The 24,554-nt window shown below is 39.4% G+C and overlaps 1 protein-coding gene across 1 annotated transcript in view; it reads right to left on the bottom strand.

Annotated features, from left to right (window-relative positions):
* The window catches only part of LOC138155398 (macrophage metalloelastase-like), a 21,127-nt gene extending 11,113 nt beyond the window's left edge, over window positions 1-10,014 (bottom strand). The window contains exons 1-4 of the mRNA XM_069080631.1: window positions 9,868-10,014; window positions 7,822-8,066; window positions 2,659-2,807; window positions 2,436-2,561 (exon numbers count right to left, since the gene is read on the bottom strand). Coding sequence (XP_068936732.1) covers window positions 2,436-2,561; window positions 2,659-2,807; window positions 7,822-8,066; window positions 9,868-9,957 — 610 coding nt within the window. The 5' untranslated portion in view covers window positions 9,958-10,014. The remainder of the gene's footprint in view (window positions 1-2,435; window positions 2,562-2,658; window positions 2,808-7,821; window positions 8,067-9,867) is intronic.
* Between the last annotated feature and the right edge of the window lie 14,540 nt (window positions 10,015-24,554).

Raw genomic sequence — 24,554 nt, 5'->3', positions numbered from 1 at the left:
GAGAGAGAGAGAGAGAGAGAGAGAAAGAGAGAGAGAGAGAGAGAGAGAGAGAGAGAGAGAGAGAGAGAGAGAGAGAGAGAGAGAGAAAGAGAATAGCAGTATTCCATGTGCTCAGCAGAATTTAAGCTCCTTGAGGTCAGGGACTGTTTCATTGCTGTCTTTGTGTCCCCAGCACTGAATTCAGTATGTTGCACACAGTAGGCATGTAATAAATATTTATTTGAAATGGATCAAAATTCTTCCTAACTTTAAATGTCTCTTGCTTCAACTTAAGCCTTTTTCCTCTCATTCAGCATTCAAGGGAGATGGAGAATATTTGGTTACTCTCATATATTTGAGAACCCCTGCATTTGTATTTTGTAGACTGTTATTAAATCTCCTTTTCTCTAGACCCAATGATCCCAGCTCCTTCTACAGTTGCTCATATAAAGTCTAATTTCAGTGATTTTAACAAATTCAAGTAGACACAAAATTTGAGTATAAATGCACTACCAAGTTACAATATTTGCTTCCCATGTTCTTCTTTCTCCCTGCTAGACAGTATGCATTCCCAGAGTATGGAGGAAAGAAATTGGAAACTCTGTTACTCATAGCATAAAATTGCTTCTCAAATATCCTCTCCTACTTCAACAGCCTACTCTCAATCTCTGATTCTGACACTTTTTTGACTTCTTTGGAAGAGATTACTGAGTGTTAGGAAAACAGACTTAGGGGACATTATCACGTTGCCCGAACCCTGAAGGAAGCCAAGGAACATAGGGATACAACATGGGAGTGATATGGGCATTGTCCTCATGTTGGGTCAAGAGAGCAAGACAACAATCATCTCCACATTGAATAAATTTGGGAGCCTTTAGGTCAAAATATTATGTTCATTAAGTATTCCAAATCCAAATTTGGATATCAATATCCAAAAAAAAACCCCTTCTTTTACTCAATATTGTTTTTAATGAATGATGTTTTTTCCATTGAAGATTATTATTGATAAGATATAGGAATACCTGCTTTTTACTTCAGTCTACTTAAAGCAAGGAAATAACAGAGTGTAGAGGAAAGTATATTGGAATAGGACTCAGGAGACCTGGATTGTAGACCCTATTAAGACGCTAGATAGCTGTGTGACCCTGGGAAAGTTGTTCTCTCTGGGTCTCAGTTTTCTCATCTGTAAAATGAGGGTCTTGGAGCAGATCATCCTACAGTCTTTTCCAGTTTCAAAATATTCTATGAAACAATCTAACACATGGCTCCCATTATGCTTTGCACATCACAAACTCCAAACAATCTTGTTGAACACATTGGGTTGGTTATTTACAGCTCAGTTAAGACCTAATCCTGGATCTGTGCTTGTTTTTTGTTTGTCCTTTAAAAAAAAAAAAGGGCAAATCTCCTCATTAAGAAGAATTTTATGAGCTTCAGGCCAAAGCTGAATGGATTCTCCAGAAAGACTTTTGGGAAGATCTGGCCCCTGTGAAAATACTGGGAATTCCATTTGAGCAAATTCTATCAGGTTGGGTTTGACACATTTCCTTGATGACTTTTCCTTCAACTTGCTTGCCCTTTCTTAGTGAAAGTACATAAAAGCACAAGTCTTATAGAAAAGTATATCCAGCTCCCTAAAGTGATAGACCCTGAATTATCCTAAAGAAGCTCTGTACAATGGTTGCTAGTCTCTAAATAGTTAGAGATCTAAATCAGCCTAAATTTCATCTTGCTTGAAAGACTAGCAGATTTATGGCAGACACTCCCTACTTCAAATTCTTAGAAGATGCTCTCCCCTATTCTAAAAACAAGCAAGAAAAATCCTTTCCTTTGATCCTATTATCTCTTCAAGTTATCATCCTATATGCTTCTTCTATCAAAACCAAACTCCAAGGGGGAAAAAATTAGAAGGCCTATACTCATTGCTTCTACTTCTTTACCTTTCGTTCATTTCTCAACCCCTTGTAATTTGGTATCCAGTCTCATTACACAACTGAGACAGCTCTCTCTGAGGTTACTAATAGTCTTTTTTTTTTTGGAGGGGGAAGGTAGGGCAAATAGGATTAAGTGACTTGCCCAAGGTCACATGGCTAGTTTTTGTGTTGTGACTGAGGCCTGAGGGCCAGTGCTCTATTCACTGTTCCCCTGTTAGCAATAAACTTAATTAACAAATCCTATGGCCTCTTCTGGTCCTTTTCCTTCACAATCTCTCTCTGACATTTAACTCTCCTAAGTCTAGCACAATGTCTGATCCATAGTAGATACTCAATAATTGATTGTGGAAGAGAAAGAGGAAAAAGGAAGGAAGGAAGGAAGGAAGGAAGGAAGGAAGGAAGGAAGGAAGGAAGGAAGGAAGGAAGGAAGGAAGGAAGGAAGGAAGGAAGGGAGTTGAATTTGAGTTCTTTGATATCATTTGTAGGATATGCACAATAAGAGAAGAGCTTTTTCTAGCCTACCTCTTGTGCCTGCTGTCCAGCCTTCATCCTCATCAAAGTGAGCATCTCCTCCAATACCAGGGCCAGGGGCATAGGCATGAGCCAGGGTGCCATCACGGCCATCAAAAGGATAAAAGTCACCATGAACTTGGAAGATAGAAACAAGAATGAGCTCTCTTCACATTGTCAACCACACTGAGAACTATCTGGGTAAAGTAAGTGTCACATCTTAAGGGCTATTTACCTCCAGATGCAAAAGATATCATTATATCTGCTTCTTCTGTGTAAATCTTTTTGAATGTCAGGGGTGTTACATTGCTCCATACTTCAAAAGCTTTCTCAATGGCATAGTCCACATCAGCTCTGGTCATGTCAGGGGTATAGTTCATTATTCTTTACCAGAAACAATGAGAAAAACAATGGAAGTTATTGGTTGATAGTGGAATATAGCATCTCATTCTTTTACCATTATTGGAGCAGGAAGGGATAAGGCATTTGATAGCAATGAATTTTACAGGAAGCTTTGCTTCCTTTATCTATTTTAAAAGGAAATCTTTTTTTTTAATACAGTATGCTACAGAAGGACTTTTCTCATATTCTCAATTATTAGCACTTAGTCCCTCTTGAAATTAGTCTGTAATTCTTTGTATATATTATATTGTTACTTACTTGTGTACATGTCTAATCCCCCTAATAAAATGTAAATTTCTTAAGCAAGGGAATAATTCATTTTTATCTTTATATTTCCCTCATCTAGTCTAATCCAATGCCTAGAACATTGTATTTAATATTTTAAATTATTATTCTTTTTTTTAATTTTCAGTTCCAAATTCTCTCACTTCCTTCTGCCCCTCCCCCAGTCATTGAAAAGGCAAGCAATAGCGTGTTGTCATTGTTCAGTGGTTTCATAATGTCCAACTCTTTATGACCCCATTTGGGGTTTTCTTGTCAAAGATACCAGAGTAGGTTGTCATTTCCTTCTCCAGTTCATTTTACAGATGAGAAACTAAATCAGAGTTAAGTGACTAGCCCAGGGTCACACAGTTAGTAGGTACTTAATAAATGTTAGTTGACTTTAATTGAATTTGACAGAGTATCATGACCCAATTTCTTATCCTGGCCCCATCACTGCTAATAATTAGTATAAAATTGTACTATAATCATGATGCCTCCATTGCATTGGATCATTGAGTATGTAGAAATATTGACTTGTTACCAATGGTCTAGACTGCTGTGCTTGAATAATTCTTTATACAATTCACCTACACACACACACACACACACACACACACACACACACACACCTTGATTTCAGGAAATTGTTCCTTCATTTGTTCAACAAATATTTTTTGAGCACCTACTATGTGCAAGGACTGTACTTAGAGACCCTGTCCTCATGGAACTTTCAATCTAAACTAGTTTCAAACAATGGTTCTTCCATTATTATCTATGTGAGCCTGTTTAAATAATTTTCCCTCTCTGGACCTCAGTCTATTCATCTGTGAAATGGGGAAGCTTGACCAGGTGACCCCTAAGGTCCTAAAGATCATAAGAGATCTCTTAGGATTATAGACATAGAGATGGAAGGGACCTCAGAGGTCATCTGGAACACACACACACACACACACACAAACATATGTATATACACATATAACTTGAATATATGTATACACATTACACACAGAGACCACACAACAAAGAGCTATGCTAATTAGAGATGGCTCATGCTTTAGGCTAAGGGTTTTTAACTTCGGGTCTGTGAACTTTTTTTTAAAGCTGTTGTAATATATTTGGTTTCCTTTGTAATCTGTGACATTTAAAAAGTTTGAGGGATAAAATTTCTGGGTAATTATTTTATTAATTAGAAAAAGGGTCAGTGATGTTCCTGAATGCCAAAAACCCCTCGTGGAGGTGGGCTCACAGTTTATATACCCTTGGAAGAATGAGTGTTTCTGAGGGTGGCAATAGACTCTGATTGGTTGAGAGAATGTTGCTCTTGGACAAAAAAGACTATTTCTGCACCAAGACCACCCTCAGTCTTGGGCAATCTAAATGAAAGACTTACCTCCACCCAGATCTACTTGAGTAGAACACAAAGGGCAGAAATTTACCTTAGATAAGATGGTCTAGGCAGGGTACATTTTTGGCGGAGGTCAGTTATGTGTTTCAAAGGCTGTGCTTTGAACAAGGAAATAGGACAAGGAAAAAATCTGAATCTCCCCCATAATTGGTTGTTAGTAATACTTCCTCTCAAATCTTAAGTATTTTATTTTATGTAAATAAAAAACTTATTCTGAAAAAGTTTCCATAGGTTTCATTAGATTGCCAAAGGGGTTCATGATGCCAAAAAATATTTTAAATTCCTGCCTTAGGGGATGAGGGAAAACTAGGAGGAAGATTAGTTAAGCAAGACCTTGAAAGATGTATAGGAATCAGATAGGAAGAAATGGAGCAATGAAGAATTAGGCATAGGGAAGAGTGTATGAAAAAGCATAAGTGGAAAATTATGGGGTGTATTCAAGAACAGTAAACAGTACACTTTGGCTCCAGCATAGAAGGAGAAAAGTAGGGGTAATGGGAGAAATGATTAAAAAGAAAAGGGGCAGCTAGGTGATACAATGGGAGGAGCACAAGCCCTGAAGTCAGTAGAATTTGATTTCAAATCCAATTTCCACGCTTGTTACTTGTGTAACCCTAGACAAGTCACTTAACCCCAACTGCCTCCCAAAATAAATAAACAAATAACAGGAAAAGTTGAAGCATAATTTTAAAGCAAGGAAAAAAGTACTAGAGCAGGAAGAAACCTGAAAAATGACCTAATTCAAACACTCATTAACTTATAAGGAAGCTGTGGCCCCCAGAGATGCCCAAGATTATACAGATGATGAGCCTTAAATATCAGGATTAGGGTTTTAAGATGCCATGGGAAGCCACTACTGATTTAAGCAGAAGGGTAACATGATCAGAGATTTGCTTTAGGATAACTCGCTTGACAGCCCAGTGTCGAAAGGATTGTAGGTGGCAAAGAGAGGGGTAAGGAGACAAGCTAAGAGGATATTTCAATAATCCAGGGAAAAGATAGATAAAAGCCTGAAGTGGGGTAAATTATGAATAGGTGGGGGCTCTTGGAAAACACACTGATAAAGGGTTGCCTCTAATGGTCAGTCATTATTTACAACTTAATTGCAGTGCAAAATGGCGTGTGGGGGACCCTTCCCTTTTCATCATTATAATAATACACACCTGGCCTGAACTAAGCTGGTGGCAGATGGAATAAATAGAATGGGATAGATATGACACATTAGGAGAGAGAACAGTGAGATTTGGTAGTTAATTAGAAATCAGAGACAAAGGAAGAATAAAAATGGAGCCTTAAGTTTTGAGCCTAAGCAACTGAGAAAATTGTGACACAAGTAAGAGAAATGTAGAAGTTGTCTGGAAGTTTAGGTAAGAGGGAGAGACAAAGACAATGAATTCAGTTTAAGACATGAAGATATCATTGTGACATCCAGATGGAGATATACAGAAGATAATTAGAAAATGAAGAGGTCAGGGCACATTGATACATATATTGAGGAGCCATATGAATAGAGGCAGATTGAAGTAAAAGGAGTGAATGTGGTAATGAAGGGAGAGAAAACTGAGGTGCTCCATAGAGTGCTGGGCCTGGAGTCAGGAAGATTTGAGATCAAATCCAGTCTCAGACACATACTAGCTGTACGACGCTGATAAGTGGTTTCTAGTCTTCATTTGGTGGCCTCCAATCAGAGGAAAATCACTATTTTCCAAGGCAGCCTGATACACTTTTGGAGAGCTCCACTTGTTAGAAAAGCTTTCCTTAGATCAAACCTCAATTTATTTCTTGCAACTTCTACCCAATGGGGTCAAATATCACTAGATTAATCTTTCTTTCATATGCTAGCTCTTCATATCCTTGATGACAGCTATCATGCTCCCTGTAAGTTCTTTCAGCACATCCTTATAGAGTATGAAGTTGTTTCTTCACCATTCTGATTGCCTTCTGCAAATCAATATCCTTTACAAAATGTGGCAGTAAGAACTAAATATAATATACCAAATATTGTCTGACCAAGGTAGAATACAAGTGGAATTATCCCTCCCTTATTCCTGGATGCTCTTACTCTCTTAAAGCAGTCTAAGACTGCTTAAGCTTTCCTGGCATCCATATCATACATTTGACTCATATGCAGTTCACAGTTCCACTAAAATCCCAAGATCTTTTCAAAGTGTTGTCTATCCATGAATCTCTAATCTTCTATCTGTCAAGTTGCTTTTTGTAAGACACTTTAATGTGTCCTCATAAAGGTTATCTTACTAGATTTGTGCCAACATTCTAGTCTGTCAAGAACTTTCAGAAATCTTTTTCTGTCATCCATGCTACTAGCTACCTCTCCCAGCCTTGTCATCTGCACATTTGATAAACATGCTGTCTATTCCTTTACCCAAATTATTGGTTTAAAAAAGATGTCTTATAGCACAGGGCTAAGCACAGATTGCTGGACCACTCCACTATAGCCAGCCTTCAAGATCAACATAAAATCATTAATGACTACTCTTTGAGTCTAATGACCCAATCATGAACCTAGTCAGTTATTTTCTCATCTAGCCCATGTCTCTCCTTCTTTTCCACAAGTATAGTATGAGAGACATTATCAAATGCTTTTCTAAAATGTGGGGAAATGGTACAGCGTTCTTACTCTAAAGAAAGGAGGCAACGTCACAGAGATAGTATTTCTAGAAGGAGGGGCTTGTCAGTGATGTCAGCCTTCCATAGAACAGTAGAACAGAAACCAGATTGCCCAGGGTTGTCGAGTAAATGATTAGTGAGGAAGTGGAATTGCTGTCAGTTACTTAGAATCTACTGTTTGGCATTAAACTATTTAAGATTATAACAGTGTAAAGTGGAGCACTGGATAGAGTGCTGGGTCTGCAGTAAGGAAACCTCATCTTCCTACATTCAAATCTGACCTTACACACTGCTAGCTGTGACCTTGGGCAAGTCACTTAACCCTGTTTGCCTCAGTTACCTCATCTGTAAAATGAGCTGGAGAAGGAAATGGCAAACCATTCCACCATCTTTGCCAAGAGAGCTCTAAATGGAGTTGTGAAGAGCTGGATATGACTGAAATGATTGAACAGCAACAAGAAGAGTCAACAGACTCTGAATAAGACTCAAGATCTTGTACTACAGGGATCATAATCAGTGATCGAGACCTTTAGTATTTGGGCTTTATGAGATTAATTTGATCAAACAAAGGACATTTTCCATTTACGGATTTGAAGCTTTAAACATTTGGAGCTCTGCATCCTGAATTGTTGATGGTTCCATATTGCCAGATAAGGCAAGTGTTACCATGTATTAAAAAATACCTGAGTAAAATGTTACCTGTAGGTAAGCTGATATCTGTTCCACCTTGGTCGATTTGGAAATACACTAAATGCGTGCACATCAGGAACTCCACATCGAGGTTTTTGCATCATCTCCAAAGTTTCAGAATCCAGTGTGCCTGTCACCTTCAACCCAAAGAACTTCTGCATTTCCTCAATCTTCTCCACTACAGGGTCACTGCTTTTGACTTTATTGACAGGTGTTTCTGTCATTTTAAGGCCATAAAAATCTTTCAGGTAAGTCTAAGGGAAATAATAAACACAAGAAAAAATTATCCCACCTGTAAGGCTCTTTCAGGTCTCATTTAATCAGCATAGAAAGATAACAAGAACTGGTTCCAAATGAAGAAATAGAACCACAAAAATAATATATACAAATACATCAATGCAAATGGAAAGGACAACAACAAGCAAATAAAATTGAACTTCGTGTAATGATATTAACTAAGCTTGGTCGAGAAGAAGAGATGAGAAAATGTACTTCCCTCTTGCCCTTCCTTCCCCCTCACTCCTTTCCAGAGTTCAGGACTATGGGTGCAGAACATTGTATATGCTTTCATATGTGGTTGATGTCTTGGTTAGTGTTGCTAAATTGGTTTTTCTTTCTCCCTTTCTCTTTCTTTTCTATTCTTTCTTGCAAGGAATGACTCTCTGGGTAAGTGAGAAGGGAGAGATATAGCAGGAAATGAAGATGATGCAAGTGATGTAAAAATAAGAAAACTATTAATGAACTTTTAAACCTTTTAACCTATGGACATATGACTGAGAGAAACTGACCATGATTCCATTGACCCATCCCAGCTGTCTTAAGAAGGTCACAGAATAGTGAACTCTGTGCCATAAAGTGGTACTCAGTTTCTCTTTTTTTGGGAGGTGGGGGCAGGGTAGAATGAGAGGTCTCAGCCTGTGATTTCACTGTTAGAGAGAACTCAGTGTGGGAACTTGTTCAAACTCAGCAATTATTCTACAATTTGTAATCTTTAAGACTTGTCTGGGGGCACTAACAGATTAAGTGACTTGTCCCTGGTTCCATAGATCGTATGTGTCAGAAAGGAAAACCTGACCCTAGCTCTTTCTGACTCTAAGGAGAGGCTTCTAGGTCACACTGTCTCTCCATCATTATTAAGATGGCTAGAAATTTGTACTGACTGTGGTAGCCTCACGTGAGATCTGGTGGTTCCCTTGTACCAAATTATCACTCCTCCAATCTGGGTGGTTACATTTTTATTCTAGTATACTCCTCTGATGCTTATGCATCCTATTAGACCAATTTTCATCTGGCAATTCAAAGAAACTCAGATCCACATTAAAAAGATAGGCATTATCTAAATATATTCCTCAGCCTATGACTGAAAGAGGAATATACAGAAATATTTTAGATAATATATGTATATTATACACACACACACACACACACATACGTGTATTCCTACTGAGCAATCTCTCTATTTCCTCTTGCAATAAGACAAATACAGGGAAGAGTTGAGGCTATCCCTCAATAGGGAAATAATTGGTGGCCTGCATTATCCTGGATTATACTAGTACTGATGGGGCTGATTCAGTACTTGGTCAGGTTTCAGCTCATTAACTGGCATGCCAAAAGTTAATGTAAATATTTTAAGGTGAAATTATATCTTTAATTATTATCATACCTACAATTCACTTTTGCAATTTCACCCCCTTTTTTTCAAAGCATACAAAATAGGCATATAGCTTCCTCTCTATCCCCAGCTCGAAATGCTTCTTCAAAACCAATACTGTTAGTTTTAAAAATTCCTGGCAAAGGAAATTATGTATACAAAACACACTTGAAGTAGTCATCTCCAATTTCCCAAGAGGATATAGTCAATTATCTAATGTTGTCCCATGCCATTTTTTAACTAGTGCTTTTCAAAATAAAGTCAGCAAATCCACAAATAAGCATTCGTTAAAAATCTACTATAAGTGAGCATTTATTAAGCACCTATATTGAACGACGAATGCCATTGAACAATTTTCCGCCAAAGCACTAGATACAAAAAATCCATGCAATGGAAAAACTTACCTCTGCAATCAAGAGTTTCTTTCCATGGTTTATTGAAAGAGTATAGGAGATAGAGGCATGAAGAGCCAGTATCAGCAGAAAGCTCTTCATTCTGAGAATCTCTTCTGCCTTTTAGCTAAAGCCAGTTCACCTTCTTCCTCTTCTGTACAAGGTTCCCTAATGGTCCCTCTTTATATAGTACTTGGACTGGCTTTGTTAACCTCAGGCTTAGCGTGACTCACTCCCTGTTCATATCACTCTTTGATTTGTCACCAGAGCGTGTCAACACATGTATAGCCCTCTTCCAGGACAAGAAAAGGAGACCCACGAGTATCCTCTAAGATAAACCAAAGAGACCTACAAGTCAGATAGCTTGTAATGTCTTACCTTGGTCAATCAGATTAAGAAATTCTCTAGAAAATGTGTCAGCATTCTGATATCCATTCAAACTGCAAAACATTTATTATGTTCTGGTGACTTGTACAGAGCAGCTTCCTCTAAGTTCCAATAAAAATTCCATCTTTTACTGGAAGCTTTCCCCAACTCATCTCAATTCTCCTGCTTTCCCTCTGTTAATTATTTCCTATTTATCCTGACTATAACTTGATATGTTTATATATGCATATATACACATACATATATGTGTGTATATACATATATATAAATTTTGTTTTGTTTCTGTTTGCATGTTTTCTCCCCCATTAGATTATAAGCTCCCTGAGGATGACTGTCTTTTGCCTCTTTTTGTATCACTAGAACTTAGCACTGTACTAGATACATAGTAGGCTCTTAATAAACATTTATTGATTAATTGATTGAGAATGGACACTTGATAAATGTTTGGTGAATTCAAATTACCTAGAAAAGTCAGCTAGGTGGCACAGTGGATAGAGTGTGGGTCTGGAGTTAGGAAACTCATTTTCCTGAGTTCAAATCTGGTCTCAGACATTTTCTAGCTGTGCAACCCTAGGAAAGTAATTTAACACTGTTTGCCTCAGTTTCTATATCTATAAAATGAGCTGGAGAAGGAAATGACAAATTTCTCCAATACCTTTGCCAAGAAAGCTCCAATAGGGGTCACAAAGAGTCAGATATGACTGAAAACAATTGAACAACAGCAAAAAAGCCAGCGTTCACCATGCGAACAGATGGATAAAGACGACTTCTCAGAATTTTAGAAAGTGGTTGGTACACTGGAGTCTCCATGTGATGCTTCAGGAGCATAAAAATTGAAGCTAGGAAGGGTCACTGAGATCATTTAATCTAACCTCTTCATTTTACAGTGAAGGATCATGGGATCATAGATATCAAACTGGAAAACCTTAGAGGTCATCAGTTCTAACCCCCTCATTGCAGATGAGGAAACCAAGCCTGAGAAGTTTAGAAACTTACCTAAAACCCTATAATAAGTGTCTGAGGCACTATCTGAGCCCAGCTCCACCCGACTGCCAGTCCAGCATTCTATCCATTATGCCCAACTCCTGAAGCCCAGGGTTGTGACTTGCTCAAGATCCCAAAGGTAGCAGGTGTCAGAGTTAGGGTGTTAAACCAAGTTCCCTGAGGCCAAATCCAGTACTTTTTTTTTTCTATGACATCACACTGCAGGGACATAGCTGTCTTTCTACTGCTATACTTTTGCCTAAACCTCGACATTTTTATCCATAAAATGTCTGCCCTGCTCCATCCTGTACATAGAATCCTACATCTAGAACTGGGAAAGACCTTAGAAGATGTCCAACTCTCTCATTTTTCAAATGAGGATATTGAGGCCCAAAGGAGTCTGATACCTTGCCTCAAGTCACTTAGCTACTAAATGGCAGAGCCTGTGTTTTCTCCCCCTGTTCTGATACTCTACCTTCTTTTAATGGCTAAAGAAACAGAATCAGTAGACAAAGTTCAAAATGTACCTGTCACACACATAACTCCTGAAAGCCTAGGTTATAGTGGAGAAAGTATGGATATCCAAAACCAATAGGTAAAGGTTAATTACATTGCCATATGTCTATCTTTTTGTTTTACTTTAAATTCTTTTAGTCTGATTCTGCCACCATGCGTGCATCATGAACTATTTCTATGACTTCAGGCATATTGGAACTCTGTTCTTGGAAATGGGTGACTGCAGAAGCCCTCGGCCTGAGCTGCAACCAGGCTTGAGTTACTGTAGCATTAGGAGAAGGGGAAAGGAGTTGGATGCCCTGGGCAAATGTGAGGGGCAAGTAAAGTTACTCTTTGGTTTCTTTCCCACCACCTACCCTCTCAGCATGCCAGGGACCCAGCCCCAGTGCTGTTCTTGCAATGCTTGCTCCATAAGGCCCAATTACTGCCTCATGCTCTTTGCAATTCCAGACTGGAAAAAACCACAAAGCCCAAAGGAATAATATTGGGATGCCAGGTAGGGGTATTGGGGAGACAGAGGAAAAGAATATTAGATTTGGAGTCAGAGAATCATAGAATCACAGAATTTGAGAGTTGGAAGGGACCTAGTTCAATATGCCACTCAAAGAACCTGGTTTAAATCCCAGTCATGCCACTTCCTACCTGTGAGAATTTGGAAAAGTCATTTCACTCCTTGTCCAGGCCTCCATTTCCTTATCTGTAAAAATAATGGAGGTGAAATTTCTTAACTGCTCTAAATTTATCACATTGGTATGGGGCAGGGGCATGATAGAGAGGGCTTGATACCCTCTCTAATCACAATACATAGAATCAAAGGAGCAAAAGATTTCAGAAGTGGGTGTTACACACCAAAAGGGGACCCCATATAGCATGTTACTAGATTTCCTTCCTACAGGCTCCTCCTTTGAGTAAGAATCACCCCTTAAGGCTAGCTAGAGAGGGGGGATCAACATATTCATAAATAAACATGATATAAAGAGAAAGGAGAGACATTTTTAAAATTAATCATGGCTCCTATTAGCCCAGCCAAACTTTTACTTATGTAATCCTTTTCATTCTCATAGCTTCCCTGAATGGAAACTCAGACAGTTAAAGTAACTTTTCCCAGGTCACACAGCTAATAAGAGGGAGAATCGGGATTCTATCTTAAGTTTTCTGACCCCAATATACCACATCTCATTGCCTGTCCTCCATCCAGCCTCATCAAATATTACAGAAGAGATAGTCAGAGACCATCATTGCTAAGAGGTCCTTGTGGAGTGGCCTTTGTTTCATGGCCACATCATTCTGCAGTAGAAGAACCCCCTTCCATGCTAGTGGCAGCACTATTTGTGTGACCTTGGGTAAGTCACTTAACCTCCCTCAGCCTCAGTTTCCCCATCTGTAAAATAAGGAGTCTGGACTAGGGGACTCTGCCTCTAGGTATATGATTTTGTAGTCTCTGATCTATAGTCTGGTTCATGGGCCTTCGGGTGGAATGCCAGCTAGAGACCCCAAAGTTAGGGGCATCTTGCCCTAGAAAGAAGAACACATTTATTCATACCTGCTGGAGCAAGACAAAATAGAAAGCAAATGAGATCAAAGGATCCCATGAGGGCTGCCAGCAAATCGTCATAGGTCCTAGGTGATAGAGAAGAGCTTCCTCTTCAGAGACAGAGGCTGGGGCTGGGATCACTAACTGCCCTATCTGAGTCAGAGGCCAGGGCATTCCAGTGTGTCTGATTGGCAATGCTTCCTGTAAACACCTGGAGTATTCACTCGTGTGTATGACAAGACCAGGTAAATGCCAAAACTATACAATGTTGATATAGTTTGTGATGATGGTAGATAGGGCAATCTCTAATTCAGTCAGACCTGATATAACATCTCACTAGGTGATGACCTGCTGAGAATATTTCCCCTACTTGCAGTATTACAGGGAACTCCAGAAGAGAGAAAGGTGTTTCCAATGCAAAGAAACTTTTCTCTATTGATGGGATTTTAGGTACTCTGGTTTAGTGGTTGGGAAGGCCCTTACTCTGGGACTCCCGAAGGAGAGAAGGCTCAGGGGAGATGTGGTAGCTATCTTAAAGTATTTAAAAGGTTGTCATGTAGTAGCTAGAACTAGATTATAACCTACCTTTTATTTAGCTAGGCAGCTAAGTGACCTCGAGTCAGGATGATTTGATTTAAAATCTAGCCTCAGACACTTAGTAGTTATGTGACCCTAGGCAAGTTCCTTAACCACTACTTGCCTCAATTTCCTCAACTACAAAATGGGGGTCATAATAGAACCTACCTTATGTAGGTTGCTATGAGGATCAAACGAGATATTTGTAAAATGCTTAGTACAGCACCTGGAACATAGTAGACAATTAATAAATGCTTGTTCCCTTCCTCTCTTGTCCCAGAGGACAGAACTATAAGCAAAGTTTCAGAGAAGTAGATTTATGCTTGATGGGAAGAAAAATTTCCCAGTTAGAGCTCTCCCAAAGTGCAATGGGCTGCCTCAGGAGGTAGTGGGTTTCCCTAGCAATGAGGTCTTCCTTGGAGTTGGATGACCATTTGTCAATGATGTTGAATAGAGAGAACACTTTTTCAGGGACAGGTGAAGCTAGATGGCCTCATTTCCTGTGATTCTGGTAACTCAAATCATGTAGGCAGCCACCTACTCAGTTTACTTGGAATTTCATCCCATCCTAAAACCAAAATGTAAATTGTATAAAGTGAATGACATCAGGGTCTGGAAAGAGAGAGAGGAGTTAGAGGAGGAAGCTGGAGAAAGATAACAAAAAGGGGAGAATGACCAAAAAAGGTTAAGACAATTATCCTAACCCTATTCTATGCTCCTTGAGATCAGGGACCATGACTTGAAAAATAAATTTAAAAAGTTGGAGGGTTAGTTAGTCTGGCCCTCCAGATAAAAGAACTGATGCCCAGAGAAGATTGGTTTTATTAATAATTGGAGCTGGGAGGGACCTCAGAGTTCCTCAAGTCTTAACTCCTCATTTTACAGAAGAAGAAAGTAAGACCCCGAGGGCATATGTGACCCAAGTCACAAAGGTAATAAGAAACAGAACCATGATTTGGACCCAGGTTCTCTTATTCCAATTATGAAGCACTTTTTCTTCCATCACAACGAAATTGCTCCAAATCACACAATCTGACCTCATGTGACAACTTCTGTCAATTGCTACTAGTTCTGCTTTTTCAGACAAAAGAGAACAGGAAAAAGGAGGGGGGGGGGCAAAAACTATCAATGGAAATTAGGGGGAAAACAGGAAATCAAAGCAGATGATATCTCAGTATACAGTTTGTAGTCACCTCACCTCAGACAAGAGAAGTAAGAAACTAATTCTTTGTATTACCATGTAAGGGAGCTTCTTCCTTTTATTTATAACCCTTCCCCAAGCTACAAGTCTCACTCATGTTTTCATGAAAAAAAAAAAGATCTGGGGTTTTCCAGCCTAGTCCAGCAATGAGACTATCTACTTTTTAGAAAGGGAGAAAGACTTCCTTCCTTCTTCTTAATACCAAGGCTATCAGGGAGATGAATAAACCTTGTGAAGAAACATGAATCACCATCTGGTGAGACATAGTTAGTGGAGTAGGGGTTAGCACACTGGACCTGGACCCAGAGAGTCCTGGTTTTGAACCTGTTCGATTTATTTGTTAACTATGTGACACTGGATGAAACATTTGAACTCTTGAGTCTCAGTTTCTTCACCTGGAGAATGGGGATACTAGTATCTGTAAATCACTACCTCACAGTGTTATCATAAGGCTTAAGTGAAATAACACATGCAAAGATTTTGCAAATCTTAAAGCCTATTCAAATACTTCCTTCAGCCTCTATTTCCTCTTCTGTAAAACTGGAATATTATTCCTTATATCATCCATCTCACAGAATAATAATAAAGAAATATATAATCACAATATAAATAAATACTATGCATAAAATATATAGAATACACACTATACTATGCATAAGTAATATATAAAAACCATATAACTATGCAATTACTATATAAATGAGTAATAATTCTATTTGTTTAAAACTGACCTTATAAATGCAAAATATTATGTAGTAAAATTACAAGGCAAGAATTTTGTGTATATTGATTTATATGGCAACAATGATTAATTGTATGTAGGTTGAGGTTATTTCAAAGGCTCATAGGTGAACGGGTCAGAAGGGATCTCAGGAGCCTTCATTTTACCAGTCCTTACTGGTAAGGAAGCCTGGGGAGGTTAGGTGATTTCCTTAAGTTTACACAGGTCATAGCATTGGAGGGGAATTGAAACCAAGTCTGTTAACTCTATTCATTGCTCTCTCCATGGTACCATATTGCTTCATTATCAGCCAAATGAGTCCTCTTTAGATTTAGCCCATGCTTTTCTTCTCTCTCCCATCAACTCAGTCCTACCCCTTTTTCCCCAACTTGGCCATTTCTCATTCATCTTTCAGTGGCTAGCTCACATTCCATTTCTTCCATGAAACCCTACTCAGCTCCTATACCTCACAAGGATCTCTTCCCTCTACAATATAGTGGGGCAGGGACCAAACATAGCCTTCATTTTTGGTGCTTAGCCATATTGATATCCAATTTTTGTGTATTCCACAGTTGAATCCTACAAACATATGTTAAGTACTTACTTTGAGTCAGACACTGGGTTTAAGCACCAGGGATATAAAAGGAAAAAAAAGCAGCTTACATTTTATGGCAGTTTAGGTAGAACAGTGGATTGAGAGTTCAAATCTTACTTCAGACACTTACTAGCTATGTGACCTATGGCCAGTTACTTAACCCTATTTGCCTCAGTTTCCTCATCTGTAAAATGAACTGGAGAAGGAAATGGCAAACCAATTCAGTGTCTTTGCCAAGAAAACATCAAAGAATCAGACTGAAAGACAACAAAGGTGTGTTTAAAAAATTCCTTTGTTTTACTTCCAGAGTTTACCTTAATTGATCAGGTGAGGCCCTAATCTAGATTTCCTTCAACACTGATAAGGATGTGGGGTGGAGGAGAACAGGGAATTAGGCAAGGCCTTGTGTAGGTGGTGGCATTGGAACTGTGCCTCAAAGGGAGCTAAGGATTCTGTGTTAGAATTTAGAATGTGGTGCATGCCAAAGATACATTGCCCACTTACTCAAAGGCATCAGGGTGGCAGATGGAATGTCACATTGTTGTGGTTGTATCTGGCATCAGTGAAGAAAGAAATCTAGGTTAGGGCCTTGCCCTGATCAATTAAGGCAAATTCGGGAAGACAAAAGAATTTATTAAGACATCAAGTAAGCACAAATTGGTGGACCTGAACTCTATTTAATTTGTGTGCTGTTTTTTATAGACAGGAGTAAGAAATTTCCATGTAACAGAATGACAATCTTGATTGGTCCATGTTTCAAATGAGGAGATGAGGTTAATGTCACCTCGGCTCTTGATTGGTCCTCTTAATTTACAAGCCGAGAATAAGGTTGCTCAACACCAACAACAGGGCCGGGAATGGAATGTTACTTAGGGGCAACAACTATCAGGCCAGTTTGACTGGAACAAGAAGTGTGGGAGAAGAAAAATATAAAATCAGACTGGAAAGGTAGGTGGAGAGAAAGGGAACAAGCATTTATTTAGTGCCTACTGAGTGCCCACCAGCCACTGCATTGATCACATTTTTTACAAATGTTATCCTCACAACAACCTTGGAAGGCAGGTGTTATTATTATGCCCATTTTACAGTTGAGAGAACTGAGGTAGGCAAAGGTTAAGTAGCCTGCCAGGTCCACATGGCTAGGAAGGTCTGATGTCACCTGGGCTCACAACCTAGGAATCACCCTCAACTCCTCTCTTACTCCACTATATCCAAACTGCTTATAAGTTCTGTCAATTTTACTTTCATAATATCCCTCATATATACCCCCTTCTCTCCTCTGACAATGACAGCATCCTGGAGCAGGTCCTCATTTCCTCACTCCTGGACCTCTGCTATAGCCTTCTGGTTGATTTTCCTGTTTTTTCTTTCCCCACTCTAGTCCATCTTCCACTCAGCTATCAAATTAATTTTCTAAAGCAACTATCTGACCATGTCAATCCCCTACTCAACAAGCTTCAGTGACTCCTTTTCACCTCCAGGACCAAATATAAAATTCTCTTTGGGACATTTAAAGGCCTTTATAAATTGTTCCCTTCTTACCTCTCCAGTTTTCTTATACCTTTCTCCCATCCTTTTCCAAGATACCTTTGCAAGTCAACAGATTCTTTAAAAATTTCAATGCAAAGGAGATACACAGAGAGATAACATCTGTAAATACAAACTCAGATCTTTTTTTTCTTTAGGGCTTCTGGATCCTTGTACTCTGGCATCCAGAGACACCTGCCTTCTTGTTGTTCCTCGTACAAGACACTGCCCTCTCTTGGCCCTGAGCATTTTTTTCTCTCCCACACCTGGAATGTTCTCCTTTTTCATCTTCTGCCTACCGGCTTCCCGAACTTCCTTCAAGTTCCAACCAAAATCTCATGTTCTATGAAAAATCTTTCTGAATCCCCCCTAAAGCCTTCCCTCTGTCAATCATCTCCAATTTATCCTATGAATAAGATAGATTGTTGTCATCTACAATACTGTTGTTAGCCATAGTTCTCTCCTCCTATTAGACTGTGAGCTCCTTTAGAGCAGAGACTGTTTGCATTTCTTTGCATACTTAGTGCAGTGCCTGGGGATTTAAATCATATAGGGATAGAATGGCTAAATAGTTTAAAATCCCATAGGCCTGACTGACCTAAATTGTTTCAATGGCAGAACTGGTACTAGAACCCAGGGATCTTTCCAGTAAATGTTCATGTTAAAAGAGCTACTGTATGAAGGTGCCATTTTGTAAAGTGAAGAAGCCTTTAGGAAATGAAAGCATATCTAATTCCTTTAATCATGAAGTATAAACAATAAAAATGGATGGATTTGATAACCTGGAAAAGCAGGTAGCTTAGAAGAAATACTCATGCCCAACCAGTAAGCGGTTTCCAGGGAGAGCAATCACTGTCATTCCTACCTTCTATTAATATTACTACCAGAAGCAAAAATAATAATAATGGCTCATATTTATACAGCCCTTCACAATTTACAAAGAGTTTTCCTCATGACCATCCTGTAAAATAGGGATAGAGATACACACTGGGGAGGAAACTCTCTCCACCAGTAGAGGTTGTCTTAGAGAGGTGCCTAGAGCACTGAGAGGTTGTGATTTTCCAAGGTCACATAGTCAGTCAGAGTCAGGAAGTGAAGCTAAGCCACACTTGCAACAATCACCACACAAATGTTATCATTCCGCATTACAAATAGGAAAACTGAGACTTTAGTAAAATGACTTTTATATGATCATATGCATGATAATAACAATAATAAATAACAGGGCAGAGACTCAAACCCAAGTCTAATGGCCTATATTCCCTGCCCTTTCTACTTTATCTTACAAGCTACAGATTTCAGTAATGTCCAGGACTAATCTAACTCAGGGCTCCTAAATGGTAAAGCATGAATGGTGCTCAGGAGTGCAAGTGGACCCCAAAGATTCATGAGCAATAGATGAGCTCCAAAATGGCAATTCTATTCTGTATTGATATTTCTAGAGTAGTGTGCTCCTACAGGGGACCATAGTGGGGGTCTTGAAAATCCCCACAAGTAGAACAGATTGGTGAGATGCCAGGAAGTAAGTAGTACAGCCTCTGAATAGGGATCTGGATTCAAAGATCCCAATTGTGTTTTCCTGTATCCTTGAGAGATACTTTCCATCTGCCTTTTTAGGGGAGAAGGAGTGTAAAAGAGCAGAAAGAGACATAGCTGAAATGAGCTTAATTAGCTTTGAACCCAAGCAACTCCATCTTGATTCTAAGCAATCACAGAATTAGTATCATTTGGTAAGTAAGGAAAATGTATAATAATGCATTTCTTAAAAAAAAAAAAAGCTCCCTATAGCCTATATTCTGTTTGAACAGATGTTTCTTAAATCCATTTAATTACTTGTACTATTTATCATCTGTATCTTGCTTTAATTGTCTGTATCACATATCACCCATGTTTTGTTAAAAAATAAGTGTGAATTTGTTTTTCTGTATTTCTATGTATTCTTGTGCCTTGTTAATGTAGTAATCATTTTTTTTTTTGCTTTTCTATAAAACAAACCCTAAAGGAAAAAAAAATCTGAGTTTGTATTTGTAGATGTTATCTCTCTGTGCATCTCCTTTGCATTGAAATTTTTAAAAAATCTGTTGACTTGCAAAGGTATCTTGGAGTTGTTATTTTCATAGGTTCCACAACCCAGAAATTGGATTGAACACCAATATGTGGATGCCAGATCAGACCAGTGGGTATTAATTGGCAGCTTCTAAAAACCTCATTGGTTGATGGGGTAAAGAGAATGATAGCTTTCTCTTTTTCTCTTCTTCCCTTATCTACTTTCCACGAATTGTAGATACAGGAGAAGTTTGGATATGTGGTTGGATATGTTCAAGGTAAGAACATTGGATCTATTTCTTCTCCATTTCTTTATAAACTATGTGGCAACATTGTGTTGAGGGACTGTCTTAGAAATTGTGGTGATGTTTTGATTAAGAGAGGAAATGCAAGGTGTGGGGAGGGGAAATACTGTAGATTTCACATTTTAATATTTTGAAGCAATATTTCATTTTTGATCTCCTTAATAATTTGGGTGAGATAACCTGGTATAATGGATAAAGGACTAGTCTGGGAGTTAGGAGGACCTGGTTTCAAATCCTGACTTTTATGCATCCTGACTAACCATTCTATCCCATATGATTCTCTCAGACTATTACATAATTTAGAATGTTCTGTAATGGGCAGGAGCCCCTATGGATAGTAGAGGAAGTTGCACTAGGAGCTCCCTACAATGATAAAATCACAGGTACAGTAAAAAAAAAACAAAATAAATTAAAATCCTCACCAGCACTGGCAAAACAAAAAACAAAAACAGTTCAACAGCAACAGGAGAGAAAAGCAGCATGAATAATCTACAAGTTTTAGCTTTCTTCAGTTGACAAGGGGGTATACAGTGACTTTTTAGGAAAACTATTCCATATGGCTGTCACTCAGACCAACTCTGACCACTTGGTTGGTATCTTGGGTATAGCATCCCCCTAATTCTCTTCAGGCCACCCCAGATATCATTAGGAGAGCCCAGAGGGCTCCAGATAGAACTGGCACCCCTACTTCTTCCTCAATCCCCAGACCCCAGCTGTAGCCTTCCTGCAAATGTCCCCTTCTCTTTTTCCCATTCTACTCATACACTAAAACCCCTATCCTTAATCTGTGCCAAAGTGAACCCAGAATTCCCTCTCCACTCTAACCCTGAACACACTAATCCTTCCCAGTGGTGGTGAGGTGTCCTTGTGAGGCAGATCCCCTAATACATTCTAAGAACTACCAGGTTTTGCCATCAGTAAGTACTCTTCTGACCTCTTGTCCTTTCTGTCCACCCTGTGGCTGGACTCTCCTACATGTGTTATCTTCCCCAGCTAGACTGTGATCCCTTTTAGAACAAGGATTTTCTTGCCTATTAAAAATCTGCCATATTGGCCAGACTCCTAAGGACTTTGAACATTTGTATTATTAATGCAAGCAGGCCAGATTAATTCTGGGTGCTTTCATGGAAACCAGAAGGATCTTACATAAAGAAAGACTGTGGGAGGGATCTAGGGTTGGCCAAGTAGTCTGAGGTGATTGGAGGAGGGGTATAGGGAGGATTTTGATGGAAATGGCCAGTAGGCTGAGGTGACTAAAGGTCAGAGACCAGGAAATGAGAATGGAGTTTAGAAGGGATTAAGGGTAGGAAGTAGCCAGAGGCAATCTAGAGGTAACAGACAATGAAGGCCTGGGCTAGGTTCTGGGTAACAGAGAATTGGGTTTAGCAATAATGAAAGGCTAACAGAAAAGATTATAGCCTCAGGCTAATTCCAGATCAAGTAGGAAGATTCAAGGAGAGTTCAAGGGGGTTTCTTACCTGTGTCACAATACCTGATTACAATTAAATTGTTTTATGTATATTGGTGATGAGGTATTCTAGATGTTCCTTTTTATAGATAACATTGTTCTGATTGCCTCAAATCCATGTCAGAATGAATCTTCAATGAAAATTATGTTCACTCAAAAGAGATTAGTCTCAATGCACACCAAAAAAAAAAAACCAAAATGGATTAAGGATATACATTGTGTAGACTGTAGCATACCTTTAAATAGGTGACATATTGAATTAATCTAACTGAATCTATATCTTGGACAAGCATTATGAATAAGTGATGAAGTGATATTCAGTGGGGATTAAGTAGATTGAAATATATTGCTAATGATGACATGCCTAGAAATAGTATAAAAGGTATCATCAATGGGGCGGCCAGGTGGCTCAGCGAGTAAGAGCACCGGCTCCAGTGTCGGGATGACCTGGATCAAATCCGGGCTCAGATACTCAGCACCACATCCAGAAATAACTGGCCGTGTAACCTTGAGCAAGTTACTTAACCCCAATTGCTTTAAAAAAAAAGGTATCATCAAAAATATGTTTAGGAAAGGGGGGAGGCTAATTATGTAGAGAGAGCAAAGTAGGATAGATCAGTATTCTAAATACTGCATTTATACTGATAAAATGTAAAAAGATCTAGAAGTTCTCCAAAGCACTGGAAGAAGCACTGTCGAAGATGCATGAGAGCACATGGACAAAAATTATTCAGGATGAGAAGGCTTGATGAGTTGTAATCTGCCATTGCTCACATCAGTGAGATCATGAATCCATCAAAGAATGGATATATGCACAATGGAGTCATCACACCTTATACAAGAGGTTTTAAAATCCTCATGTAAGGTAAAAATCACAAGGTTAAAATTACCCTTGAAAGTTCCTTGATTAGGGTGGCTAGGTGGCACAGTGAATAGAACACCAGCCCTGGAATCAGGAGGGCCTGAGTTCAAATCCGGCCTCAGACACTTAACACAAAAACCAGTCATGTGACCTTGGGCAAGTCACTTAACCCCAATTGCCCTACCTTCCCCCCTCCAAAAAAGCAAAAAAAAAAAAAAAAGTTCCTTGATTCACTTATAATGTACAATCCGGTATCTTTAAAAAGTTGTAGCTGGAAAGGGACTAGGATCTTCTCATCTGCTATTTTCCACAACTAAGCTATTGATCAGGAAGCAGCCAGGAATCAAGGTGTCTCCACTAGAAAAGAAAAAAAAGGGGTAAAGATTTAGCCAACAGGAAGATTATGATGGAGAAAAAGTATGCTGATAAGGGCTCCATAGATAAGCGTGAGTATATTTAAAGGGAATGCAATGCCACTTAAACTGGCTTTTCTTCTATCTTCTCCTGGAGGCAAGAGACAACACAGAGTGGACTAACAGAACACACAGGGGACTTTGATGTTAACCAAAATGCTAGGGAGGCCAGGTTAAGCTATCCCCATTAGCTCTTATAACATACCCCCCCCAAAAAAAAAAAATGAATGGACCTTCTGTGGGCATGATGAAGAGATTCTGGAATCATACTCATTGCTCCAACCTGGCGATGAGGTACAGGCCCCCTTGAACTCTCATGGAATCTTCCCATATGAGGCATTTCCCTGAGGCCATAAGTCTTTCATTATAGCTTGGCCCAAATCTCTACTAGAGTAATTCTCCACGGTCCAGCTACTTCCCACCCTTGATCCTCCCAAAATAGCTATACCCGAATCTGTTACCCTTAAACTAGCCCAGCCCTCCATTGTCTGTCATCTCCAGGTAGCCTCCAGCTATTCCCACTCTTACTCCCTTATTACTGGAGGCTGACCTCATTTGACTTCTCCTGAAGACCCTCCTCCCCAAACTCCTCCTCTAGACCACCCCTAGATTCCTCCCACAACCTTTCTGTATGTAAGACCCATCTTGCCTCCATGAAGGAGCTGAGAATTATACTCTGTGTCAGATGATTCTGGCCCTCTTGTTCCAATACAAGTGTCACAGATACCTGGGCTCCTTAAGAGTCTACCCATTATGGCGAACCTTTAATAAACTTTGCTTTTCTTTGGCTGAGAGAGGACTTGAGTCGAATTCATTCGGCAGGACCTGGCATGTTGGTATTTTGGGGTCTCATGAACCCCTAAACCCTAGACCTCTACATCCTATGGCTCTCTGACTGGGAAACACTGCTAATCGCAAGCTCTTCTCCAGCCAGGACTGAAAGGTACATGAGCCTCTCTCTTTCTCTATTCCCTTCTTGCTCTCCAAGTACCTTGGAGGTGTTTTTTGGCCCTGACCTATCAGGTCCCATTAGGTCCCATAGCTAGAAGGCTGTCTAGTACTCAGCCTGACAGTCTCCGGTTCTCAGTCCGGTTTGGTTATGTTGGAGGACATGGACTTGGGCACAGCTTCTGAAGAATGGAGGACAATGACAGATGCCCCATCTGAAAGTGTAAGCTCGATTCATCCAATTATCTAGGTGTGAGGAAACTGGGAAAACTTCAGGTACCTTTTTCTGTTTTTGTTTTTTGTCTTGTTTTATTTTGTTTGTTTTTCAATGCTTACTCCCAGATCTTCCCTTATGGAAGAAGGGACTTCCAGCCCCTACGCCTATATTGGGTCAATCCCTTTTAGTTCCCAAAAGTTTGCTTTTCGGTTGTCTTTTGCAACATTGGGAAAAATTTAGTTTCTCCAAAGAACTTTAAAAGAAAAAGTCTTGCAGTCTGATCCAGTTCAGCCGCCACCTCCCAACCCCTCCCTCACAAGAAGTGGGACTTCCTATCTCCCTTCCCAAGTCCCCGTCCCCACTGCACCTTCAGGACTTTTTCCCCTAAGGGAAGTGCCT

The sequence above is a fragment of the Petaurus breviceps genome, unplaced genomic scaffold (assembly GCF_028583685.1).
Source record: "Petaurus breviceps papuanus isolate PSGF00001 unplaced genomic scaffold, PetGlider_PUasm1.0 91133, whole genome shotgun sequence".
Classification (NCBI taxonomy): Eukaryota; Metazoa; Chordata; class Mammalia; order Diprotodontia; family Petauridae; genus Petaurus; species Petaurus breviceps.
The sequence above is the reverse complement of the archived record's forward strand: the minus strand, read 5'-3'. Positions and strand labels throughout refer to the sequence as shown.